Genomic DNA, 21,408 nt, shown 5'->3' on the forward strand with positions numbered 1-21,408 from the left:
GTCGCACTCATTTGTCTGTCTTCTCCCGGCAGGCTTCATACCGTCTATGTCACACTGTCGCACTCATTTGTCTGTCTTCTCCCGGCAGGCTTCATACCGTCTATGTCACACTGTCGCACTCATGTATCTGTCATCTCCCGGCAGGTTTAATACTGTCTCTGTCATAGTGTCATGCTCATTTGTCTGTCCTCCTCTCGGCAGGTTTCGGCGGCCCGGTCTGGACGGGCGCGGCGCCGGGCCGTGACCTGACCGGGGCCGCCTGGGGGGTGCCGGGCAGCCCAGCCCCCCAGCCGGCGCCCCTGCCGCCCATGTGGCTCGGCCCCACACCACAGCCCTATGCAGGTAAGGACACAACATTGGACTGGGCAGGGGTGAAGGGCGGTGTCAGAAAAGTGTGTGCCGATGGAGGCTGAATTGCTAGGAACAAATAAGAAAGAATTAAGAAAAGGGTGCGCGGAAATAAGGGGAAACATTTATTTCCCTTTCTTTCGGAGTAGGGGTTTCGATGTGAATTTGCATTTGAGGGAAGTGTCGGCATCTCTGCTCAGTGCTTTCCTTTTGGAATATTTTCCGAGATGATGCAGTGGAAAAGGGAATATTTGTGTTTGTGTGAATGTCCCTCACCATTCATTTTAACTATATACCTACCTACTTCTATGTTTATTGCAAATGCCTTCAGCGTTACATACGATCCCCGACATGAAGAGTGTGTGGTCCAATGGCCAATGCTACTGAAAAAGGTGAACGATTGCACTCGTATGGTCATCGAGGTGTGTGTTCAAATCAAAACGTCTCCTTCCGAGAATCGAATGGATAGGCTTCCATCGCTTGTTCGTGGCCACCATGGTGGCTTCAGAGTTTTACGGAATAGGAAGACGGCCAGCCCCAACCGCGTCTAGAGGTGAACCGACTTTCAGGCTGATCCTGTAGTACCTGTCGCTAACTTTTCCAAAAATGGTTGCGTTCACATTTTTATCCTCCCTCAAACCTAAAATGAGAGAAACATGGTTATTGGTTGCTGGTTTCTGTGCAACGCAGATAAATGATAATTAATTTACTTACTTTGAAGGGTGCTGAAAACTTCACATCTTTCTATAGGTAGACTTTCCAACAGGAAGCACGTATTTTCGTTGACGTCTCGTTTACATGCGATAATCCGTCTCCACCACCTTTTTCGTTTGCAAGTTTGTCCAAAGCCTGGCCGGTCCCGCCTCTCTCAAGCCTCTCGGGGCCCGGCAGTCGCCGATTCGGTTTACCGTCGCGTCGACGGGTCGGTCGGCGCTAGTTCCCCTCCCGACCGCGTGGCGTCGCTAGCTGTCACGATGCTGTGACGTCACAATCAGCTGGCCCCGCCCCCCAGTCTGACGGGCCGTGACGTCAGCGACCGGTGTGGTCCGCCCGTCGGTACTGTGTTGATCAGCGACCTCGCTGGTCCCGTCAGCATAGTCATATGATCGGTGGAATTCCGGTCCACAATCTGAGCTAGGTGGAACCGATAATGGGTTAGGTGGGGCATTCCACGATAGATCGTACCACTTTTTTTCCAATTTGACACCCTCATCTCTCGGAATTTGACGAGAATTGGTCTCAGGGGTAATCAGGGGCTCTGAATCCACCTGTAACAATTTCAGGCTTATCAGATAAGTATTTTTTTGAGTTATGGTGTATAACATTTTTTAGATCTTGCTTTGCAGCGCGAAGTTTGGCGGGCTGTAACTCTAAGACGGATTATTCAAATGCCAAATGTTATATAACATTGAACTTGCAATGAAACAGAGATTAATATGTATTTTTGAAATTTCGAAAAATACGCTATTTTTGATATATGACATATCGAGTTTTCTTTCATTTGTATTTTTTGGACTTTGGGACCAAATTTTTTTGAATTTTTATTTCTTTAAAAAAATATTTGGCTCATTGTTAAGAAGTATGCAAAAAATTAGGAAGGTGTTCTTTCTATAAATGTATTTATTTTACGTCACGATAACGGTTTCGAATAGTGATTTCGGGAGGGGAGCTTTCAAATGGCGTGGTAAAGCTGCCTAGTGACATCACGGGTTGCTGAAATTTCAATTCAAGTCTGAGTCATCTGAAAAAAGTGAAAAGAGGGTTCATTCAACCCTCTTTCCTATAAGCGCGAGGGTGAAAAAGGCTGTTTGGTTCTGACATTGTTTTGGACGCCAATGACCATAGCTGTCCGAGATGAAAGTTACAGGACGCATACATGGTGTCCTCCAGAGGTCTCACAACTTGTATATCTGGGAATTTTTCAAGGTTACATGAGGTCAGGTCGGTCACGTGACATCACTGTTATAAATCAATGGGGAAATATAAAAACTGTTATTTTGGCACCGAGAATGATCTAAAACTACCCCACGTACATGATATCGTGATTTCATGCACTCCTTGCAAAGTCCAATGCTTTACTTTTGCATTGTTAACCTTGCGTGACGTCATTTATGACGTCACTAGGGTCGTACGAGTTTTTCGTCAATAACTCCCGATCAAATGAAGCTAGAGAGTCGGGAAAGCCACCAATGGACTCGGGAAGACCTTCCGAATCTAATGATATGCCATATGATACCCTTTGCCCAGCTTCGTGACCTGAGGGGCTCTGACCTGACCTTGACCCGAGGTCAACTACTTAAGTTGACCTCACCCTAGCAAAAAGTATACCATTCGATGCACCTGAGCTAGGCGAACACAATTATGCCAAAATCGCGGCTCTGCGGCCATTTTTTGCGAAGTTGTTTACTAAAAACCGAACCCGTAACTTCAGTCACGTGACCTGACCTCAGACGCTACCGGTTAACCTGAGACCTTAAAATCGGGTACCAATCGCTGCGACTTGTAACGGCACACACGCTCGTTTTTTCCGCGAGGCTCTAGCTCTATTAGAAGCGAAACGGCGTGCTGGGGTCGTATCAACCCCTCCGAAACCCATTTTGTTTGAGGGAAAATAAGGAACTTATAGAAAGAACACCTTTCTAATTTTTTGCATGTCGATTTGCAATGACATGAAGATTATTTTGAAAAAATAAAAATGTGAAAAATTTTGGTCCCAAAAGTCATTAGAGGCAAATGAAAAAAGATGTAGGTTTTTGCTCAACAATGAAATTTTTTCTTTGGAATTTTTAAATAATAATATTAATTTTTGATTCATCGCAAGCTTAGTGTTGTTTACTTTTTGTTGGTTGCTTAACCCGTTCTTGAGTTATAAGCCATCAAACTCACCGTTACATACCGAAGTTAAAAAAATGTAATGCAATATAACTCAAAAAGTTTTGATCTGAGAAGTCTGATATTTTGCCAGGCGTCTTTAGGGCCTATGATTACCCCTAGGACCGATTTTCATTCAAATCTGAGAGATGAGGGTGACGGGCCTGGTACGATCTATCGTGGAATGCCCCAGGTGCTCGGAAGTTTGAAGATGTCAAATGCTCAGAGTTCTACCTGCGGCTTGTGGCAGAAAGGAGACCGGGGGGTGGAAGTCGTGGCTCCTTATCATTGGCCCCTCTCGGCTCTTAAAGATCGGATTATGAACATTACAACAACATCGGATTATAAACATAATGCTTTTGGCAGCGCAAGAAAGGAAATGAACAGCGCACCCACGACTATCGGTTACCTCATCCGTTGAGCGGTTCCCAGTTCCTCACCATTTCAGCCCCGTTTTAAGCCGCCTTTGTTAAACTCGAGGAGAGAGACATACCTATCATCTCTCTTTTATATCCCCAGCATTTAAACGGATGTGTTTGTGTGTTATTTTCAAATGGCCCGCAACCTGCAGTTAATTGGTCCAAGAATTGTACCCTGGAGAGCCCAAAATGGCCTTCGAAGGTCCTGCAGTTTTCCGTAGAAATAGTCGCAATACCTAAAGCCTCGTTGCTGCTGCGCCCTGTTACATCAACTCACCATCATCAGCATCGGAGAGCTCAAACGAAAAACGAAAAAAAAACACGATGGCCAAGGACCATTCTGGTTAGGTTTGGGCCAAGCCTCAGCTTTGCAAGTTCTTCGGAAGTTCGTAGTGGCTTTCTTGCAGCACTTACAACAGCCTCATAGGCCTACGGGCATAGGCAATAGAAGTTTAAAAGATAAATGTGAATTTTGTCATTGTCTCCCACAACCCGTGTCTGCCCTGCCCCTATGTTAATTGAAGTTAGCCTGTCCCGTAGCTCAGCTGGCAAATCTTAACCCTATTCCTGGCGGGGGGGCCTCAGGAGCCCCCCCCCCCTGAGGTTTTTTGGTTATTTCTCCCAAACGCGTTGAGCTAGGAAGCTCAAATTTTCTGACTTTTCCTAAAAGGCTTCTACGCAACATGTCTGAAAATTTTGAGTTGATCTGACCTCAGGTCAGGTCACCAGAGGCGGTTTGGTGACCCTACCTCAGAAAAGTTTGCAATCACGCCAGAGCTAGAGTTTTTGACCGATCAATTTCTTCTCTTCAGGCTTTAGTTAGGATACCAGTATGTGCAATTTGTATATCTCGGAATTTTGATATCGGTGACCTAAGGTCAGGTCAGTTTCGCGACCTCCCCATTATAAGTCAATGGAGGAAAAATCAACTCCCTGTTTTTACCACTAAAACGGGTCGGAATGGCCCCATATACCATACATGACTTCATATACGATCAACCTTCACTACCTTGAGGTCTGTTTTGCTGTTGGACAGCTGTGAGGTCATGTGACGTCATCAAAGGTCACCAAAGGTTTTTGGCCAATAACTCCGTACAGGAACAAGATACAGACGCGTGGATGGTCTCATTGTGTTCAGCTCGTCAAGACGCATCGAATGATATACATGATGACCTCGAGGTCACGTGACCTGAGGTCAACCTTTGACCTTGACCTTTCGAGGTCAACATATACCTATATCATTCGATGCGGATTGACGAGAGGATCACGATGATGCCCTTAGTTTGTTCCTATCTTGACTAATTCGAAAGTTATTCGAGAAAAACTCTCTCCATATCTATCGCCGCCGTTTTGACTTTTTCGACCCCTGTGACGTCATCTTTGACCTGACCTGAAAATGACCTTAGTAAAAATTGTAGATCTTGACCGTGCGTATCCGATGCCGTTTACCGTTTGTCGCTGCGATGTGTAGTTGAGATCTGAAGGGGGGGCCGAATCGGCCCCCCCGCCAGTTTCTTGTCCCGGCGGAGCCCGCCAAAAAAGGCTTCTACGCAACATGTCTGAAAATTTTGAGTTGATCTGACCTCAGGTCAGGTCACCAGAGGGTGCACGTCAGAATAGCTAGTGACATTTGAGCTAGTGACTTTTCAGCTAGTGCAAAACAGCTAGTGCCTCAAAACAGCTAGTGACAAAATCGCTAGCGTCAAAATACCTAGTGAAGCAAAATAGCTAGTGCTTCAAAACAGCTAGTGACAAAATCGCTAGAGTCGAAATAGCTAGTGAAGCAAAATAGCTAGTGGATCAAAATAGCTAGTGACAGAATAGCTTGAGTCAAATGAAAAAAATCCCTCTACTGAGATGGTAGGAAAGACATCGCGGAGGGCTCTAGGTTGGCCAAATTCAATGTCAATTATACACGTGCGTTGTCGTAAATGACTTAGTTTCGTAGATTTTCGGTACCTATGTTGCCAAAGGTTTTTCCCAGAAGACGTAAACGTACGGCGCCCCTCTGAGACCACTTGCACCCCTCTAAAGCACCGCGTACAACCACGTTAATCTTGCATATTTGACTGAAACTGAAAGTTACTGGTCAGATTTTGAAAGTACCTTCGAGCATCCATGCATTCTTCTTCACCAATTCGTCAAGCATCTGATCGGTCACAAAAGTATGATTCGGTCATTAGGTCGTAACTATACTTACAACTGCTTCTCCTAGCCTAACAATTCTATTTTTTTTCTGGCGTTTGGATTCCTGCTCTAGTAACCGGTTCTGGTGCATAGCCTTCGAGCCTCCTTCTTTTCCTTTGAAGCCTTAAAGAAATGTTCGTGCATTTTGGCGCCATGGCCTGCACCTCAATGCCAATGTTCATGTCACAATCTTCTTAAAGGACCCGTCGGGAAAGAAATCACACTAGCTGCTCGCACTTCGTAGGCACTAGCTATTTTGCTTCACTAGCTATTTTGACGCTAGCGATTATAGCACTAGCTATTTTGAAGCACTAGCTATTTTGTTTCACTAGCTATTTTGACGCTAGCGATTTTGTCGCTAGCTGTTCTGAGGCACTAGCTGATTTGTACTAGCTCAAAAGTCACTAGCTCAAATGTCACTAGCTGTTTTGACGTAGACCCCCAGGAATAGGGTTAAAGACTACCGGTAGTGATAGCCGGGCTCAAGTCGCTCCGCGCTCGATATTTGAGACTCCTGGCGGGAATGGTCTGCGGTTGGTGCACGAGCAGCCGCAGCCAGTTGAAGTCAGTTGAGTGGGACAGGCCGTGTCCGGCTTTGATGGGCACGTTAAACTTGGACATCTAACTTGTACCGTTGTCCGGCATCGCGCGCATAGGCGGCGGAACGGGGAGGGCACCGGGGCACCGTGCCCCCCTTTGATTTTGGCATTTTACCATTAGCCCTATGAGCGTTGCATAGAAAGAATGGGACCTAAAGTCGGCAATGCCCCCCCCCCCCTTAACCCGCGAGTTGCTGGGGGGGGGGCGTTAAACGCCCCCACTTTTTTCGCCGGGCCACAGCATAAAAACGGCGCGCCGCAGGCGCGCCAAATTTTGCGTACCTGTAGGCAATTGATTGAAGTTTATTGTGCCAAAGTTTCAAAAAAATCGATCGGAAAATTTTTGAGATATCGAGGTTTTAGTGACGTCATGATTTCTGAGTTTTCGACCAAAAACGGCATATGTTCAAAAAATCATATAAAATCACAGAATAGACATACAGACATGCCGTAAACGCCATTAGACTGCCAATACCATGCACAATCAGATGGCTATCTTCGATTATTGATTATCGTTCCGAATTTTCCAAAATCTTGAACTGAATCTTGGCAATTTCTCGTGACTACTTCACGACCATGATACATGCATTTCTTAAATTGAACTTTTTGAGCCAAACACGTACACATATGATAAATGAATGTCACCATCGTGTTCTACGCCCCAAAGTACCCATTAAACATGTGTCACAGGCCGCGAATATCAGTTTTGATTTTCGGGGATATGTGCCTACCCGGTTGACCTGACCTTGACCCTGACCTATGCTTGATTGACCCCTACATGGAGCTGACACTCTTGTAGGCCTTATATGATGGATTGTGCACCGTTTTGACAGAGTTTATGACGAGAGGCGCCCATTGCGAAGTCCTGAAATCCATGCTACTGAAAGCCCGATTTCAGGTGTTTGACCTGACCTTGACCCGACCTGTGACCTCAAAATTCAACTTTAAAGTACTCATCTGAAGCGTCTTGTCGCGTTCTTTCGTTTGCCGTCTCGTGCGTTTCGCTACGCCTATTGGTTCTCGAGTTATGGGCTGGGGGCGTTTAACGCCCCCCCCCCCCCAGCAAACGGTGGGTGGCGAAATACCCCAGCAACTGCCGGGTTAATTGAAGGTGTTCCGCCGCTTCTGATTGCGCGATCGGGCGGCAGGGGTCGTTCTACGCAACAAGCTCTGCTTAGCGTGGGCCTCGGTTCTACTTCTGTCAATCTATCCATTCGAACATTTGCTAAATTTACAAAAAAAAAGCTCCCCTCCACGTTAATAGTAGCAGGCACCCTAGCGACAGGTCCAGTAACTACCGCGTCCACCTAGCGGTGACCCTACGAACTCTCACCCCTACTGTCTCGCTCCTCCTTTATAACTGATTCCCCGTGTATTCTCTCCACAGCTACCCAGCTATATACAAGCTATCAGGTCCAGCTGCATAGCGACCCGGCCACCGGGCATCTAATGCTCGTACCGCGATCAGTCGGTGAGTGTATATGGCGCGTGACGTCACTGGAGGACAATGACGTCATGAGAGGAATGAAGCTGTGTTAGAAGGTGCTATGTCAAGGGATATCGTGGTGATGGAACTTTGAAAGCATTTGTTTGCGTGTGCATCCGGCTGATTCGGTCCCATGGTCATGACTCATGAGCTAGGTACGTTTGGTGGGTATGAGATTGCGCTTGGATCGCTAATCTCAACTGAATATCAAACAATTTAATTTCGATGGAGTCCGACGTCGGATACATTTATAACAGCTTGTCTTTTGGGTCCTGATCTGAGACTCTGACCTCAGGACTCAGATTGTCATTTGACCTGGTGCCTCCAGTCACTACCACAACCCACCTTCCCCAGCTCCCTGACCTGTGACCCCAAACTGACCTCCTTCCCCCGCTGTTCCCACAGAGCCGGCGCCGCGGCCCACCGTTCTCTGGTCTCCGTACCAGTGCGTGTCTCCCCTCCAGTCCCCGCAGCTCACAGTGCTACCGTCTCAGCCGCCCCAGCTCTACATCCAGGCCACCTCCGAACAGACGCTGCTGACATCTACCGGCGCGCAGGTAAGCTGTAGTTCGGGATCGAGTCGTGGGGTGGCTGTAGCCAGACATCTAGCGGTGACCGAGGGAAGTGCTGTTTTATTTTGTTCTCAAGCTCTTCGTTTTTTGTTTTTGTTTTGTTGGGTTAGGACCTTCCAGTCTGACAAGACCATTTCAGAGCCGGAAGGATGATAGGAATTAGGGGGAGACATTGGTCTGGGATTTGGGGAGACACCCTAGAGAGTCGCCGGGGCTGAGCCCGTCCGAAAGGATGCAGGCCGACCAGCCCCCCAAGCACTCTCTGCACCCGGCTACGGGGTGCGCTCCCTCGGGAGCAGCGGTGCCTCTCCAAGGGAATAGCCCGCATGAGATAAAGTTGCCTGTCCAGCCCGGAGTGGGGGTTGCGGAGTGGAGGAGAAGGATTTCAGTATCCTGAGGATGGAAACGACGGAACGGAGGCTCATGCTCTTCCTTGTCTGTAGTGTTTTGTTTTGCCGCAACTTGAAGCTCGAGCAAAGCAAAGTGCCGATCATTGTCTTCCTTCTCTCCAGATATTTTCTTATACTAGCTTCAGTGATGCGTTGAACGTATTCAGATAGCCACCTCGGCCCAAAAGTATCTTATCTAAACACCTACCGTGAACAATCGCCGATAACCTCTGTATCATTTTCAGGTGATCAAGAAGGAGGAGCCCACCAGCCGGCTGAAGCCGATCCAGCCGGCCCCCAGTCACGTGGCTCCCAGTCCGGCCGGCGGCCACCATCCCCCACCGCCGCCCGTCAATGTGCAGTACATCATACCGGCGCCACTGCAGGTTAGTTTATATCAGCACCCTTGGCCTTACAGGTCATAGCAGCAACCATACAGGTCAGTTCATACCAGCGCCCGTACAGGTCAGTTCATACCAGCGTCCCTACAGTACATGCCAGCGTTCTGCAGGTCAGTTCATACCAGCATCCCTACAGGTCAGTTCATATCAGCGCCCTTACAGATCATAGCAGAACCCATACAGGTCAGGTCATACCAGCGCCCCTACAGGTCATATCAGCGCCAATACTGGTCAGTTCATACCAGCACCACTACAGGCCAGTACGGGGGAACATTGCGAAAAGAAGCAACGCATATTTGACTTACGTATTTAGAACATGTTCAATGATATCTGATGGCCTCTGTATAGGTCCATTCTGCTGTGCAAAGGCATAGACGATTACGCCCCGTCAGAGGTCCTTACCTCAGCTCAGAGGTCACCCCAACGTAATTGGTTTTGACTTTGTACGGCAGTCTGGTACTATGAGTATTGGTCTCCTTGATAATGGCGCACAGGTAAATATTTTGGACACTGCAATATGAGCGAATTCTTTGTGCATCATTGGGATGTGGTATACTTATGTCTTTTCTATCCATCTGTAGGCATTCGTTTCATTTTGGGAACATATTTTCGTTTCTTCATTTTCATTTCATTCATTTTATTGAACGGCGCCGGATGTCATGATTAATTGTATTGCATTCGCTCAGTTTCATTCATTTTCTTGGGTGGTGGGTGTAAACAATTGATGGCTGCTTGCCATTTGGCCAGGCTCAGCTTACGTGTAATGATGCGGCTAAAACAGTATTGACTGCTGCATTTAAAATGCCAGCCATTCTTCGTATCATTCTTCTTCTCGTCATCGTTGACGTAAATTTAAGGAATAAGGGAATTCCAAGCCATTTTAGCTTTACTTCAATAAAAGCTGCTCTATCAGTGACGGTTGTGCATGTGGATTTGATTGAAGACTTGGTCTAAATAGGTAGATTCTACAACCGGTGAAACTTTTGCTGCTGAGTGGATGAGAACAGCTCTGCTTTCAATTAAAACACCAGGGTCCCTCATAAATGGATGTCCCACCCCCGAATAATCGACAGCAGTGCGGTGCGGACGGCTGACGTAGCTAAGTTTCGTTCGATACTTTGTCACAGGGGCGTATCGTATTCAGGGGCGTATTCGTAAAGAAATCGTACCGCCGAGGTTTGCTAACTCAATTGATCACATTGCACGTTGCACAGTATCTACGTTTATCACAGCTGCTGATTATGGCACCTACGAGTCGTACAGCTCATACACCATCGTAGTACGTTGTCCGTACGGTACAGACCTGTACCGGGGCTGTTCTAACCCTTGTGTCTCCTGTTTTTCTTCACAGTCGGTCTACTATACGCACGCTGCCGAGCCGCCTGCCTCCTTCATACTTCAGCCGGCGCCGGCTGCTCAGCCGCAGCATCTTGCACCCGGTGTACACCATGCGGCTGTGCCCGGCGCACCCGGTGTACACTCGGCCGTGCCGGCGCCGCCGCCTGGTGTTCAACATCCGATGCAGTCCGTCGGCCAGCTGCCGGTAGGTGACAGGAGCTTCGAAAGATGGATTTTCGTTAAAAATGAAATTAGCCAAATGTTTCTTTGATTGCAGTTGCCAGTTTCCATCCGTGCTCATCAGTTTTATATTTCATTTTTGAAGAAATGTTCAAATAATGCGAATAACCTCGTGACCGGCTTGTATTTCTATGAAATTGTGACGTTAATTTTCACTTTTTTTTGCGTAAAGCAAAGTTTATGTCTCCCAGCTACCTCAATTATCGTCCCCCCTCTGACGTCACCGTCGTGTTGTTTCTGTGTGACGTCACACACGCAGCTGGTGTCTGCCGTACCGGTGCTGGCCCCGGAGCCCCTGCCGGCCGCGTCGTCTCAGGCGGCGCCCTCTGCCGACCTCGGGGGTACTGTACGGGAGGTCAGCACCCGGTCACAGGTCAGTGGTGCGGCACATGGACGGCCGACGGGTGGTCATTCACTCTTTCATCATTCATTCGCTCATTTTCATTCATTCATTCATTCATTCATTCATTCATTCATTCATTCATTCATTCCCATTCATTCGTTCATTCATCGCCATTCATTCATTGTCGTTCGTTCATTTATTCGTTTTTCATGCTCATTTATTTATTCATTCATTCATTCGTTTATTTATTCATTCATTGGTTTGTCTTTTTGATAATGTAATCATTTAAGTGACATTTATTGTAATATTTACGTTTTCACTTCCTACTAAGGTTGGTATCTACAATAAGATGTAATTACGTTTCATGAACAATTAACGCACATCTGACTGTCGCCTCCATCCGTTCCAGGCGACCTCACCGGTATACCACGACCAGGTGTCTGTGCCCGCGGTCCCTGACCCGCCTGTGTCGGTGGCGGGCCGGACAGGACTACCTTCCCAACTGAGCTACCAGGCGTCATCCCCCGTGTCCAACCGTCTCACACAGGACCACTCCTCGGCGTCTGTAACTGAACACCACTCCGAGGTCTCTCTACAGACCAACGGGGTCGACCTGTCACACCACAACGGCGTGCTAAGTCACACTTCACACGGGAGAAGTTCACCCGAGTGTCCGTCTCCCGAGCGGGCCTCGCGGGAAGAACAGGTGACTCCCGTTCAGGCGGCCAGGGATGACGAGACGCCACAACAGACCACAGTGGAGACGGAAGAAGAGATGCGGCAAGAGACGGAAGAGACGCATCTGGAGACGAAGGAGACACCGCGGCAAACGGTGGCGGCGGAAGAGCCTTACTCGATTCGGGCGGGGGTGAAGAGTGAGGTAGAACACTCCCCGTCGGGTGTAAACTCTCCGCAGCGATCTCCCAGCGGTCGATCTCCGTCTGAATCTCCGCTGGACCGGTCTCCGGCGGAGTTGGTGATCTCCGAACGATCTCCGTCCGACGAGGGAGATTTGTCTCCGGCTGAAGGAGACGCTGCAGCTGAGACTGCGGAGACAGCTGCTGAAACGGCTCCTGAAACAGCCGCAACAGCTGTGGAAACAGCTGCCGAAACAGTAGACGAAACATCGGCAAAAACAGCTGTAACAGTTTCCAGACATTCGAACGGCGTTGTGGTTCAAGACGATGAGTCATCACAGGAGATAAGCGAAACGACACGAGTTGACGCGAAGGCTGTGACGGTTCCAGCTTCGACAGAATCTAAGGTGACTTTGGCACCACCACGGTCTGTAAAGTCAGCCACGGAGTCTAGCTCTGGCGTGATGACATCTTTGCCATCATACGTGACTTCATCTGTGGCATCGTCTGTAACATCATCTGTGGCGTCCTCAGTGGCGTCATCAGTGACAGAAACAGCCGACAGACCCGAGAGATTGGCGTCGCCGGTTCCGTCGGTTCCACTTCGTCCTACGTCGGCCAGCGCGGACCCGCTACAGGTGTTGGCGGGCTGTGCGGCCGACCTGAGGCCCCTCCCACCCGTCACGGTAGCCGTCACAGTGATCTCACCCGTCACGAGCTCCGTCACGAGCGCCGTCACGAGCGCCTTCTCAAGTGCCGTCACGAATTCAACCACAGTCTCCTCATCAGAAACGACCGATGGGCTGCAACTTCTCTGTGAGGCTGCCTCTATACAACGTCCAACCCAGGTTGATCATTTAGCCACCCTACTGGCTGCCGCTCATCTTCTATCCAGCACCGCCGCCGCCGCGCCCGCCCAGACTTCTACTCCATCTCTAGGGCCGTTTTCGGCGCTCTGCGAGGTGGCCGAACAGCACCTATCGCGCGTGGTGGAGCCTCGCGTGTTCTTCGTGCCGCCCCGATGGGAGATGTGGAAGAGGCCGGCAGTGGATCCGGCGGGGAGGAGGGACTACCGCTCCGTGGAGAGTGCCGAGATTGCCCGAGACTGGCTGAGGAGACGGGCGGCCGGCACCGGCGCATCAGTCGACCAGATGCAGGTGAGAATGAGTGGGAGATAGAGGGGAGGATGTGTAGATATTGATAGGCGGGGTGGGGTGGGGGTGGGGGGCTCTTGGGTGGTTTGGATATCGTATTGATTATGTGTGTGTCGTGATGGTAAAGTGCTGCCCGTTGGCTTCCTGCTCTTTGATAGTTATATCGCACGCTCGCGTCCCATAAATTGTCTTGTTGAGCGTTTGCTGGTTGTTAAACGGCAAGCTTGTTTCCGAGCAGTTCAGTATCAATAAATGCAGGTGTTGTACACCCCAAATAGTCCGCGCATTAATTTCGCCATCAAATTTAAAAAAAGTCCGTTCTCTACTCAGCCGTCATAAAACAGTCCTGCCCGTGTAAGTCCGCTTACCGATTGTTTTGCCTGGCGCTGTGTCATCATTTGAACGCAATGTTCACCTGACACCAACCGCAATGTTAGTTTAACGTTCCCTCATCTTTCCCCAGGTCCGGTTTACCATCGAACCTTTCTGGGAGGACTCTCCCCGCATCCAGGAGCTCCACTCAAAGCTCGCGGACATTCAGCGACTCTACCGCGCGCAGCTCAAACTCCACCGCCTCTCACCGCGCAAGAACAGCTCGGAATCTCCGGCCAAGCGGCGCCCGTCGGTGCGCGGCGCTCGGCGCTCGGCGGTGCGCCGTCGGTCGGACAGTACCCGCACCCCGCCGCGCGCGTCCCCTCCTCCAGCCGCCGTGTCCTCCCGACAGTCGGAGGAGGGCGCGGTGTCGGACACAGAGAGCGAGGAAGGAGGACTGGACGTCTGGGAGGACACGGCGTGTGCCGACACCATCAGCTACTCGTTCAGCAGTCGCAGGGAGAACAACTACTCCAACGGAATACGGGTGAGTTGGGGATTGGGGAATGATAGAGAGTTAGACGTCTGAACTGTGGCACAATGGTATCTCTCTGGCTATCGGACAAGGCATTGAGAAACAGTGTCAGTTAGAGGATGCTGAAAATGGCAATTCTCTAATAAACTTTTCTGCATTCTTATGCCACCAAACGATTTTATACAGTCCGTAGCTTACAGATATGGAAACGTGCTGGAGGCCGAAGTGCTGGGTTTCACCCGCGTTAGATCATGCACCATCAGCACATGATATGTAGCGATCGTCTGTTGTCATTAACTGTAGTTGAGGTGAGTCTCAACGATAGTAGAAGCGTTTTTAACGATAATCTGAGAGTCTCTAACCGGTATTCTGACCTATTTATAGGCTTTGGCGGAGTGTAAGAAGCGTCACGTGCCTCAGACATCTGACTTCCACCTGGGCTCCGACCCCGCCCGAAAGAAGCGCAAGCTCTGCCCTCCCAAGAAGCACTCGTTCTCTCCCGATGACACTGAGACGATCGTGGCCAAGAAGAAGTGCTATCCTCTGCTGAAACCCAAGCTGAAGCCCAAGCTGAAAGCCGAGGTGATCATGAAGGACAGCTTCAGCGATGGTGAGGAGCCGCCGCCGCCGCCGCCGCCACCACCGCCACCAGTCCCCACTCCGAGAAAACGATCAGTTAGTAAAGACTCCACATCGTCCAAGTCTAGATCAGTGAGTCGCGAAGCACCAGCTAAGCGACAAGCTGACTCGCGAGAAGCGGGAGGTTCCACGCCTGCCAAACGACGCAAGAGCAGCTCTGACGCTCACGCAGAGAAGCACAGAGAGCTGTCGGGAATGGGTAAAACTGAGCGGTCACTTAGTGTTGGAGGTCCTGGCTACAGCAGCAACGGATTCAACCACAGCAGTGGGGACAGAGCTGGTGTCTCGACAGTGAAAACGGTGTCATCAGGAGGCTCGGCGGTACCCTCGGCGCCCGGGGTCACCCAGTCGGCGCCCACGGCAGCTGTGGCGCCCACAGGGGCGCCCTCAGCGGCGCCCCAGTCGGGGTCAACCTCCGAGTCGTCTGGTGCTGTTAACGGACTCAGCTGTTCGGGTAAGATGATAGTGCATGTCGTTTTTGTGCTACGATTAGGAATAGTCTTCCTGGCGTTGCGTTGGCTAGCTTATATGAATCGAATAACCTGCTGATGTTGGATGTGATGACCCCGCTCGGCATCTTATTACGAAATATTGACAAATCGAGTAACGAAATTTCGTGATCAAAGGAACTCTTTCAAATCGTTTCGTTGACAGTTAACGTGACTTCAGACTTAAGCCTTGTCAGTCTTTATGTGACGTGAGCTTGCTGACGTGTCCATGCTCTCTCTTACCTGATCTACCCGTCATATTTTAACCTTTAAACTGATCAGAACCTTTTCTGACCTTATTTCTGCTGCGCAAGTAGCAAAGACCCCATGTTAGCTCACCCGTCACCTCCACCGGTGACCATTGCCATGTGTGACCCTCCGTGTGACCTCCTCAGGCTCCCGTGATCCGACTCGTGACCTTGACCCTGTCTGACCCTCCATGGGACCTCTGCAGGCTCCCGTGACCCTGTCTGACCTCCATGGGACCTCTGCAGGCTCCCGTGACCCTGTCTGACCTCCGTGTGACCTCCGCAGGCCCCCGTGACCCTGTCTGACCTCCGTGTGACCTCCGCAGGCTCGCGTGACCCGGCGCTGTCGGCGGCTGATCTCAGTGAGATCACTCAGCTTCTGGTGCTCATTGACGGCCTGTTCTACCGGAGTCGACTGGAGCCTATCCAGCCGCCGGACCTGTACGGCGTCACTGTGGAGGGCGAGAGGTGCCACCGGCCGAACATCTACACACAGGAGCAGCTGCTCAACCAGGCGGTAAGGAGTGGGGACGGTGGGAGGGAGGGAGATAGGGAGGGAAAGAGAGGGGAGGGAAGGGAAGGGAGGGAGGGAGGGAGGGAGGGAGAGAGGGAGGGAGGGAGGGAGGGAGGGGAGGGGAGGGGAGGGAGAGAGAGAGGGGATGCTATCGTTGTGTTCAATACTAAGTTGTTTGAATCAGCTCGTCATCGTCGTCGCTGCTCCCTCCACCTCCCTCCCCTCCACCCCCCCACACACACACACTCATTACCCAGATCAACGTAGTCTGATGGCTCAGTTGGGCACACTCAGTTCAAGTTGAACTCACTCAAACGTCGGCGTCTGCTCAGTGATCCACCTCTCCCCTGGCTCACATCTACCCCCCCCCCCTCCCTCCCTCAGGTACGGGAGGTGCGTCCGGCCTCCTTCTCATCCCTAACCCCGGGTACCCGCGTGCTGGCCAACTGGTCGCCGAAGCTGCGCGGCCTCTTCCCGGGCACAGTCACCGAAGGGGTATCACCAGAGCCGGGCATGCTGTACGTGGAGTTTGACGATGGAGACAGCGGATATATGAGACTGGAGGGCATCAGGATGCTGCCCGCCAACTACCCCACTGTTGGTAAGTGGAAGATGTGGTTGTAGGAAAGCCCTTCATTAAAGTGTCGTGATGTGTAGAGGTGTTGAAGCATTGAGATATGTTCTTTAGATCTCGATCTTCGTTGGAGATGCTCTTGAAATGGAAACTTGTGGAGAAGCATGTACAAGCATGTACTGTACTGATGTACTGAAGCATGTACTGTCTGTCAGTGTGTCTTGTCCCATGAAAGTTATTTATTTTTCATCGCTGAATTCTGTTTGCGAGAGCGTCAGCTCTTTTAAAGTTGGCTGACGAATGCGTGGCGTAGCTTTGAAAATCTACTTTATAAGTAACTGGTGACTCTCTCCGCCTGACGACTTTGTATTTATCTATGTTCACAGAACACGATCAAGACCCGTTAGACACACTGAGTCGGAGGAGGCGTCGGGCCTCCTCGGGGACTTCAGTGACCTCCAGTCAGAGGGCCGCCAGCCGTCAGAGCGTGGGAGAGGAGCGGTGGGAGCATCACCCACCCACGACCCCCGCCCCCGCCCCGGCCCCGGCCCCGGCCGCCAACGGCAGACAGACGGAGGAGGCGAAGGACGAGTCCAATGTGGAGAAGGAGGGGAGGTTACTTTCGGTAGACGAGTCCACTAATGGAATGGATGGAGGAGAGGCTGGGAGAGGATCGGATGGAGTGAAAGGGAAGAAGGGAGAGATGAAGAAGAGGAAGAAGGTTGATGGCAGCTTGAAAAAGAAGGGAGACGGGTCGATGCTTAGCGACTCGAAGAGGCATCTCGAGGGCGGTAAATCAAAGAAGTCCGCACACACCAAAGATAGAAAGACAGAACCGTCCAAAAAGAAGAAATCCGAACAATCGAAGAAAGCTTCGAAACATGAGGAGAACGGGAACCATCATTTACAGAATGGCCACAAGAAACATCACAGCCACAAGAATGGCGATGAGGCACCAAAGAAAAAGAAGAAGAAGAGGGACTCTGTGGACGGCTCGCCGCCTCTCACCGCCGAGGAGCGCGCGGAGAAAAAGAAGAAGAAGGCGGCGAAGAGGCGAGAGTCGGCCGCCTCGGACGGCTACGTGGTGGAACAGGAGTCGGACCTGAAGCTGAGGATCAAGTCGCCCAGTCCCAGCCGGAAACAGGAGAAGGAGGAGACGAGAGATCGACACCACTCGGCTGAAGGGAAGAAGAAGAAAAAGGGCGAGGTGAGTGACAATGCTGGATCTTGATTTTTTTTCATGCCTGTGAGGTACCATCGCGCTGACTTTCGTTGTTTTTATCAGTACATACCATGTTTCCTATTGACGAACATGACACTCGTGTTGTGACGCTAGGGTAAATGTGTTGTTGAGAAAGGCAGTCGTTATATTTAGTACGGTTTATCTTGTCTGTTAAATACGTTCTATGTTACGCCACTGGCTGACCCCTAGACCGGATGAAGACCTATTTAAACTTGATTCAAAGTTGAAAATGTAAAAACATGACCTTATTTCCTCGATAATTGCCAAAACTAATGCTGTACAAATATACACTTTATTTGAAAAAATGTAATATTTCGACCACAGGTCTTTTTCAAACAGTTTTCAAATTAGAAAAATTAGAAAAATTTCAATCATCTTTTCTAATTTGAAACTGTTTGAGAAAGACCTGTGGTCGAAATATTACATTTTTTCAAATAAAGTATATATTTGTACAGCATTAGTTTTGGCAATTATCGAGGAAATAAGGTCATGTTTTTACATTTTCTACTATTTATGAACATGTTCCTCGCACAAGCACTAACCTCATTGTTTCAAAGTTGTTTCTTTGCATGCGACGCTCATAAGGCGTAATGCTTTAGTGGTAAACCATTGCATGGCCCTTGGTCTGGTAGCTGATTCCATATTGTATATTTATCTGGTTTAACCCAGTATCGCTCTTTCCCCAGTCGAACCGCCAGCGCCACCCGTCCGGTATGGCGGCCTTCCTCCCCGAGCGACAGCTCTGGGACTGGGACGGCAAGGGCGTCAAACGCTCCGCCAGCAAGGGCAAGGCCAAGCGAGAGGTCTACAAGGCGATCGTCCGCGGCGCTGAGCGCATTGCCGTCGGAGACTGTGCCGTGTTCCTGTCCGCTGGCCTGCCTGACCGGCCGTACGTGGGGAGGATTCAGGCTCTCTGGGAGACCACGTCGGGTCAGATGCTGGTGCAAGTGGCCTGGTTCTATCATCCGGAGGAGACGTGTGGCCTGGATCGGCCCCTGGCCGAACCCAAGGTGAGATGACGCGCCGGGGTGTGTGTGTGGCGTGGGAGTGAATGAGAAGGTGGATGAAATATAGGGTAATTTGTTGACGGTGACGTATCAGTAACCCCACAGATGGTACCTTATTTTCTACCACAGGATAGTTTTTATGGCAGTAATTATGACTAATAGAAGTTCACAGTAGTTTACATCGGCGGTAGTACTTTGCTGTGGGTTCGCCCTCCCACTTCCCTGTAGAGTAGTAGTCTTCTGTGTCTCTTATATCTATTTCTGACCCATCCCCTCCTCATAGGTAAGACTTCTCTGTCCCTTGCTCTCATTTCTAACCCTCTTTACCTTCCATTTGGGTAGTCCTCTTTGTCCCTACTTTCCGTTTCTGACCGTCTTCTTTCCCACAGGTTTATCTTCAGTGTCTCTGGTTTCAATTCTGACCTTCCGCCTCCTCATAGGAAGATTTGCTGCGTCCCTAGTCCCGTTAATAACCCTCCCCGCTCCCCCACAGGGCGGCCTGTTCGAGTCACCACACATGGACGACAATGACGTCCAGACCATCAGCCACCGATGTCAGGTGCTCAGCCTGGCGGAATACCGCCAGACGGTCTCCAGTGGCGACAACGAGACCTTCTACCGGGCTGGGTTCTATGACCCGCGCTGTCAGACCATTCGGCGAGAGCCGGGGGTGTAGGGGAGCGGACGACCGGTGCGCCGGGGCGGCTGACTCGTGCGTCCGGAGGATTTGGGTGGGGGATGGTTAACCGGCGATTGTTTGAGAGAAAGGGAGATGTTTTGAACGGGATGGGGAGGAAGAGAAGAGAGAAGACGGGAAGAGGAGAAAGGGGTCATCTTGAGACAATCAAATCGCAGGAGGCGGCTTGCGAACGGATTCAGTACAACGGATTTACCGTAATTGATGTGAACCGTGAGATGGAAGCTCTGCCGTCTCACTTGTGTTTAATCATGCAGGCACTTAGCTGAGCGCACACGGCCGAGTGTATTCGGAACACACAGAGATGGTGTTTGTCTATTTTTGTGCTATGTTACACCCCCAGATGGTGTAATGTTTTCCTCTGAAACATTGACAATGCGCCTTGGCCGCGGCGAGGTCCGGTTCAGCTAAGACCGATATCAGGTGTGCTTCGTCAACTTGTCCAGAGATGTCGCTCTGCTATTTTATGAACGGAAAACGGTATTTTGGAAATTCTGAGCGAGTGTGTGGCTGTGGAGGTATTGTTTTGAATACGAGAGGCGAGACGGTGCCTCTAGTCAGCCGTGTGACGTCATACATGTGTGTGATGTCATCTGTGACGTGGCGATGCGTGATTGGCATCTGTTTTGGCGGGATTGGGGAGAGCGAGGGACACTGAAGAGCGGGCGCGTGTCGTTTTAGTGACGTTTTTCGTTGTGTGCTCTTATGGCTAGACGACAAAATGCGATGGAAAGTTTAAGAATGAAGAAAGACGAGGGAGAGATGAGATCTGTGAGGGTAAGAAGGCTGTGCTGTGGACGGGGCGCGACGTTTTGCGACATTGTGCGACAGTTTGCGATGACCGGGCGTGGTTGGCCACTTAGACATCGCTTGGCTTCACAACTGAGGCCTTGCTCATCATTCAAACTACGTCTGGCGTAGATTCCGCGCCATGGGCGGCATTTAGGCGTGTCTGACTGCTCTGTGGGACGGAGCCGACTCCTTGTAAGTACCTGACTGCCGGCCCGCCGGCTTTGTGGTGTCGGTGACGTCACCAGAGCAGGAGATGACGTCACACATCAGTGCCTGGGGGCAGAGACGTCCGGACGTACACATTGTGTTGTCCCCGAGAGCATTTTATAAATACGTCCTCTGTCCATATTGTGTGGCAGCGGCCCTTTTAGATGTGACGCCGCACTTTGTGAATGTGTGTAGATACGCTTTTGTTATGTCATTATACGCTATGTGCAAAGATAGATTTGTAATAAATTTACCTGCAAATATTTAAATGGTGTGTTTACAGTGGCATTGAAGTGCTTGCAATATTCGTTGTTTCGATCATAGCGGAACAAAATATCGTATAAATCTCGGCTGAGTAGCTTTTGCAGAAAAAGTATTTAGCTTGCCACTAATTGGCAGCTAAAGCTTATGCTGATATAAAGCCCAAAATATTACACGACACGACTAGACTGGGCGCGGGAACGCTAGAAATGAAACAAAAATTTGTCGCTGAGGTTGCGAGAGAAGGATGGAGAATGCCTTACACGTGAGATGCTTTTAATCGGAACAGGTCATTTTAGGCATTGCAGGATAAAAAATTGCAGCATCAACAGTCATGGGGCTTTATATACGGACACAACACGCCATACACATTATGCGAAGAAGTTATCGTTGTTGTTGCTGCTGGAATATTACGCGAAGCCTTGCGACCCAGGCGTCCAACTTCACTGTAGTCGTTCTCTTGACAAGTATTGTCACGTCCTTTCTTGTTCGGTACCAAGGCGTACCAATTCTTTGTACCGCTTAGTGGTACTAAGCATTTGAATGCGAAGAAGTTGAAGAAAACAGCACCGCTGCTCCCCCAGATTCCATGCCTGGCACCGCCTCTGCCCGCCCCACGTGTCTGCCGCCGCCCTCCCCGGCTCCATCCCTGACGCCGCCCCTGCGTCTGACCTGCCCCCGGGCGGT

At 50.2% G+C, this 21,408-nt stretch overlaps 1 protein-coding gene across 1 annotated transcript in view; it reads left to right on the forward strand.

Annotated features, from left to right (window-relative positions):
- Positions 1 to 20,729, forward strand: part of LOC122393361 (protein piccolo-like) — a 134,675-nt gene extending 113,946 nt beyond the window's left edge. The window contains exons 8-21 of the mRNA XM_043389303.1: positions 202 to 342; positions 7,812 to 7,895; positions 8,316 to 8,467; positions 9,117 to 9,257; positions 10,624 to 10,815; positions 11,110 to 11,223; positions 11,603 to 13,207; positions 13,668 to 14,063; positions 14,436 to 15,144; positions 15,753 to 15,943; positions 16,325 to 16,541; positions 16,901 to 17,721; positions 18,444 to 18,767; positions 19,258 to 20,729. Coding sequence (XP_043245238.1) covers positions 202 to 342; positions 7,812 to 7,895; positions 8,316 to 8,467; positions 9,117 to 9,257; positions 10,624 to 10,815; positions 11,110 to 11,223; positions 11,603 to 13,207; positions 13,668 to 14,063; positions 14,436 to 15,144; positions 15,753 to 15,943; positions 16,325 to 16,541; positions 16,901 to 17,721; positions 18,444 to 18,767; positions 19,258 to 19,440 — 5,270 coding nt within the window. The 3' untranslated portion in view covers positions 19,441 to 20,729. The remainder of the gene's footprint in view (positions 1 to 201; positions 343 to 7,811; positions 7,896 to 8,315; positions 8,468 to 9,116; positions 9,258 to 10,623; positions 10,816 to 11,109; positions 11,224 to 11,602; positions 13,208 to 13,667; positions 14,064 to 14,435; positions 15,145 to 15,752; positions 15,944 to 16,324; positions 16,542 to 16,900; positions 17,722 to 18,443; positions 18,768 to 19,257) is intronic.
- Positions 20,730 to 21,408: the final 679 nt, after the last annotated feature.

The sequence above is a fragment of the Amphibalanus amphitrite genome, unplaced genomic scaffold (assembly GCF_019059575.1).
Source record: "Amphibalanus amphitrite isolate SeventyFive unplaced genomic scaffold, NRLGWU_Aamphi_draft 000532F_arrow, whole genome shotgun sequence".
Lineage (NCBI taxonomy): Eukaryota > Metazoa > Arthropoda > Thecostraca > Balanomorpha > Balanidae > Amphibalanus > Amphibalanus amphitrite.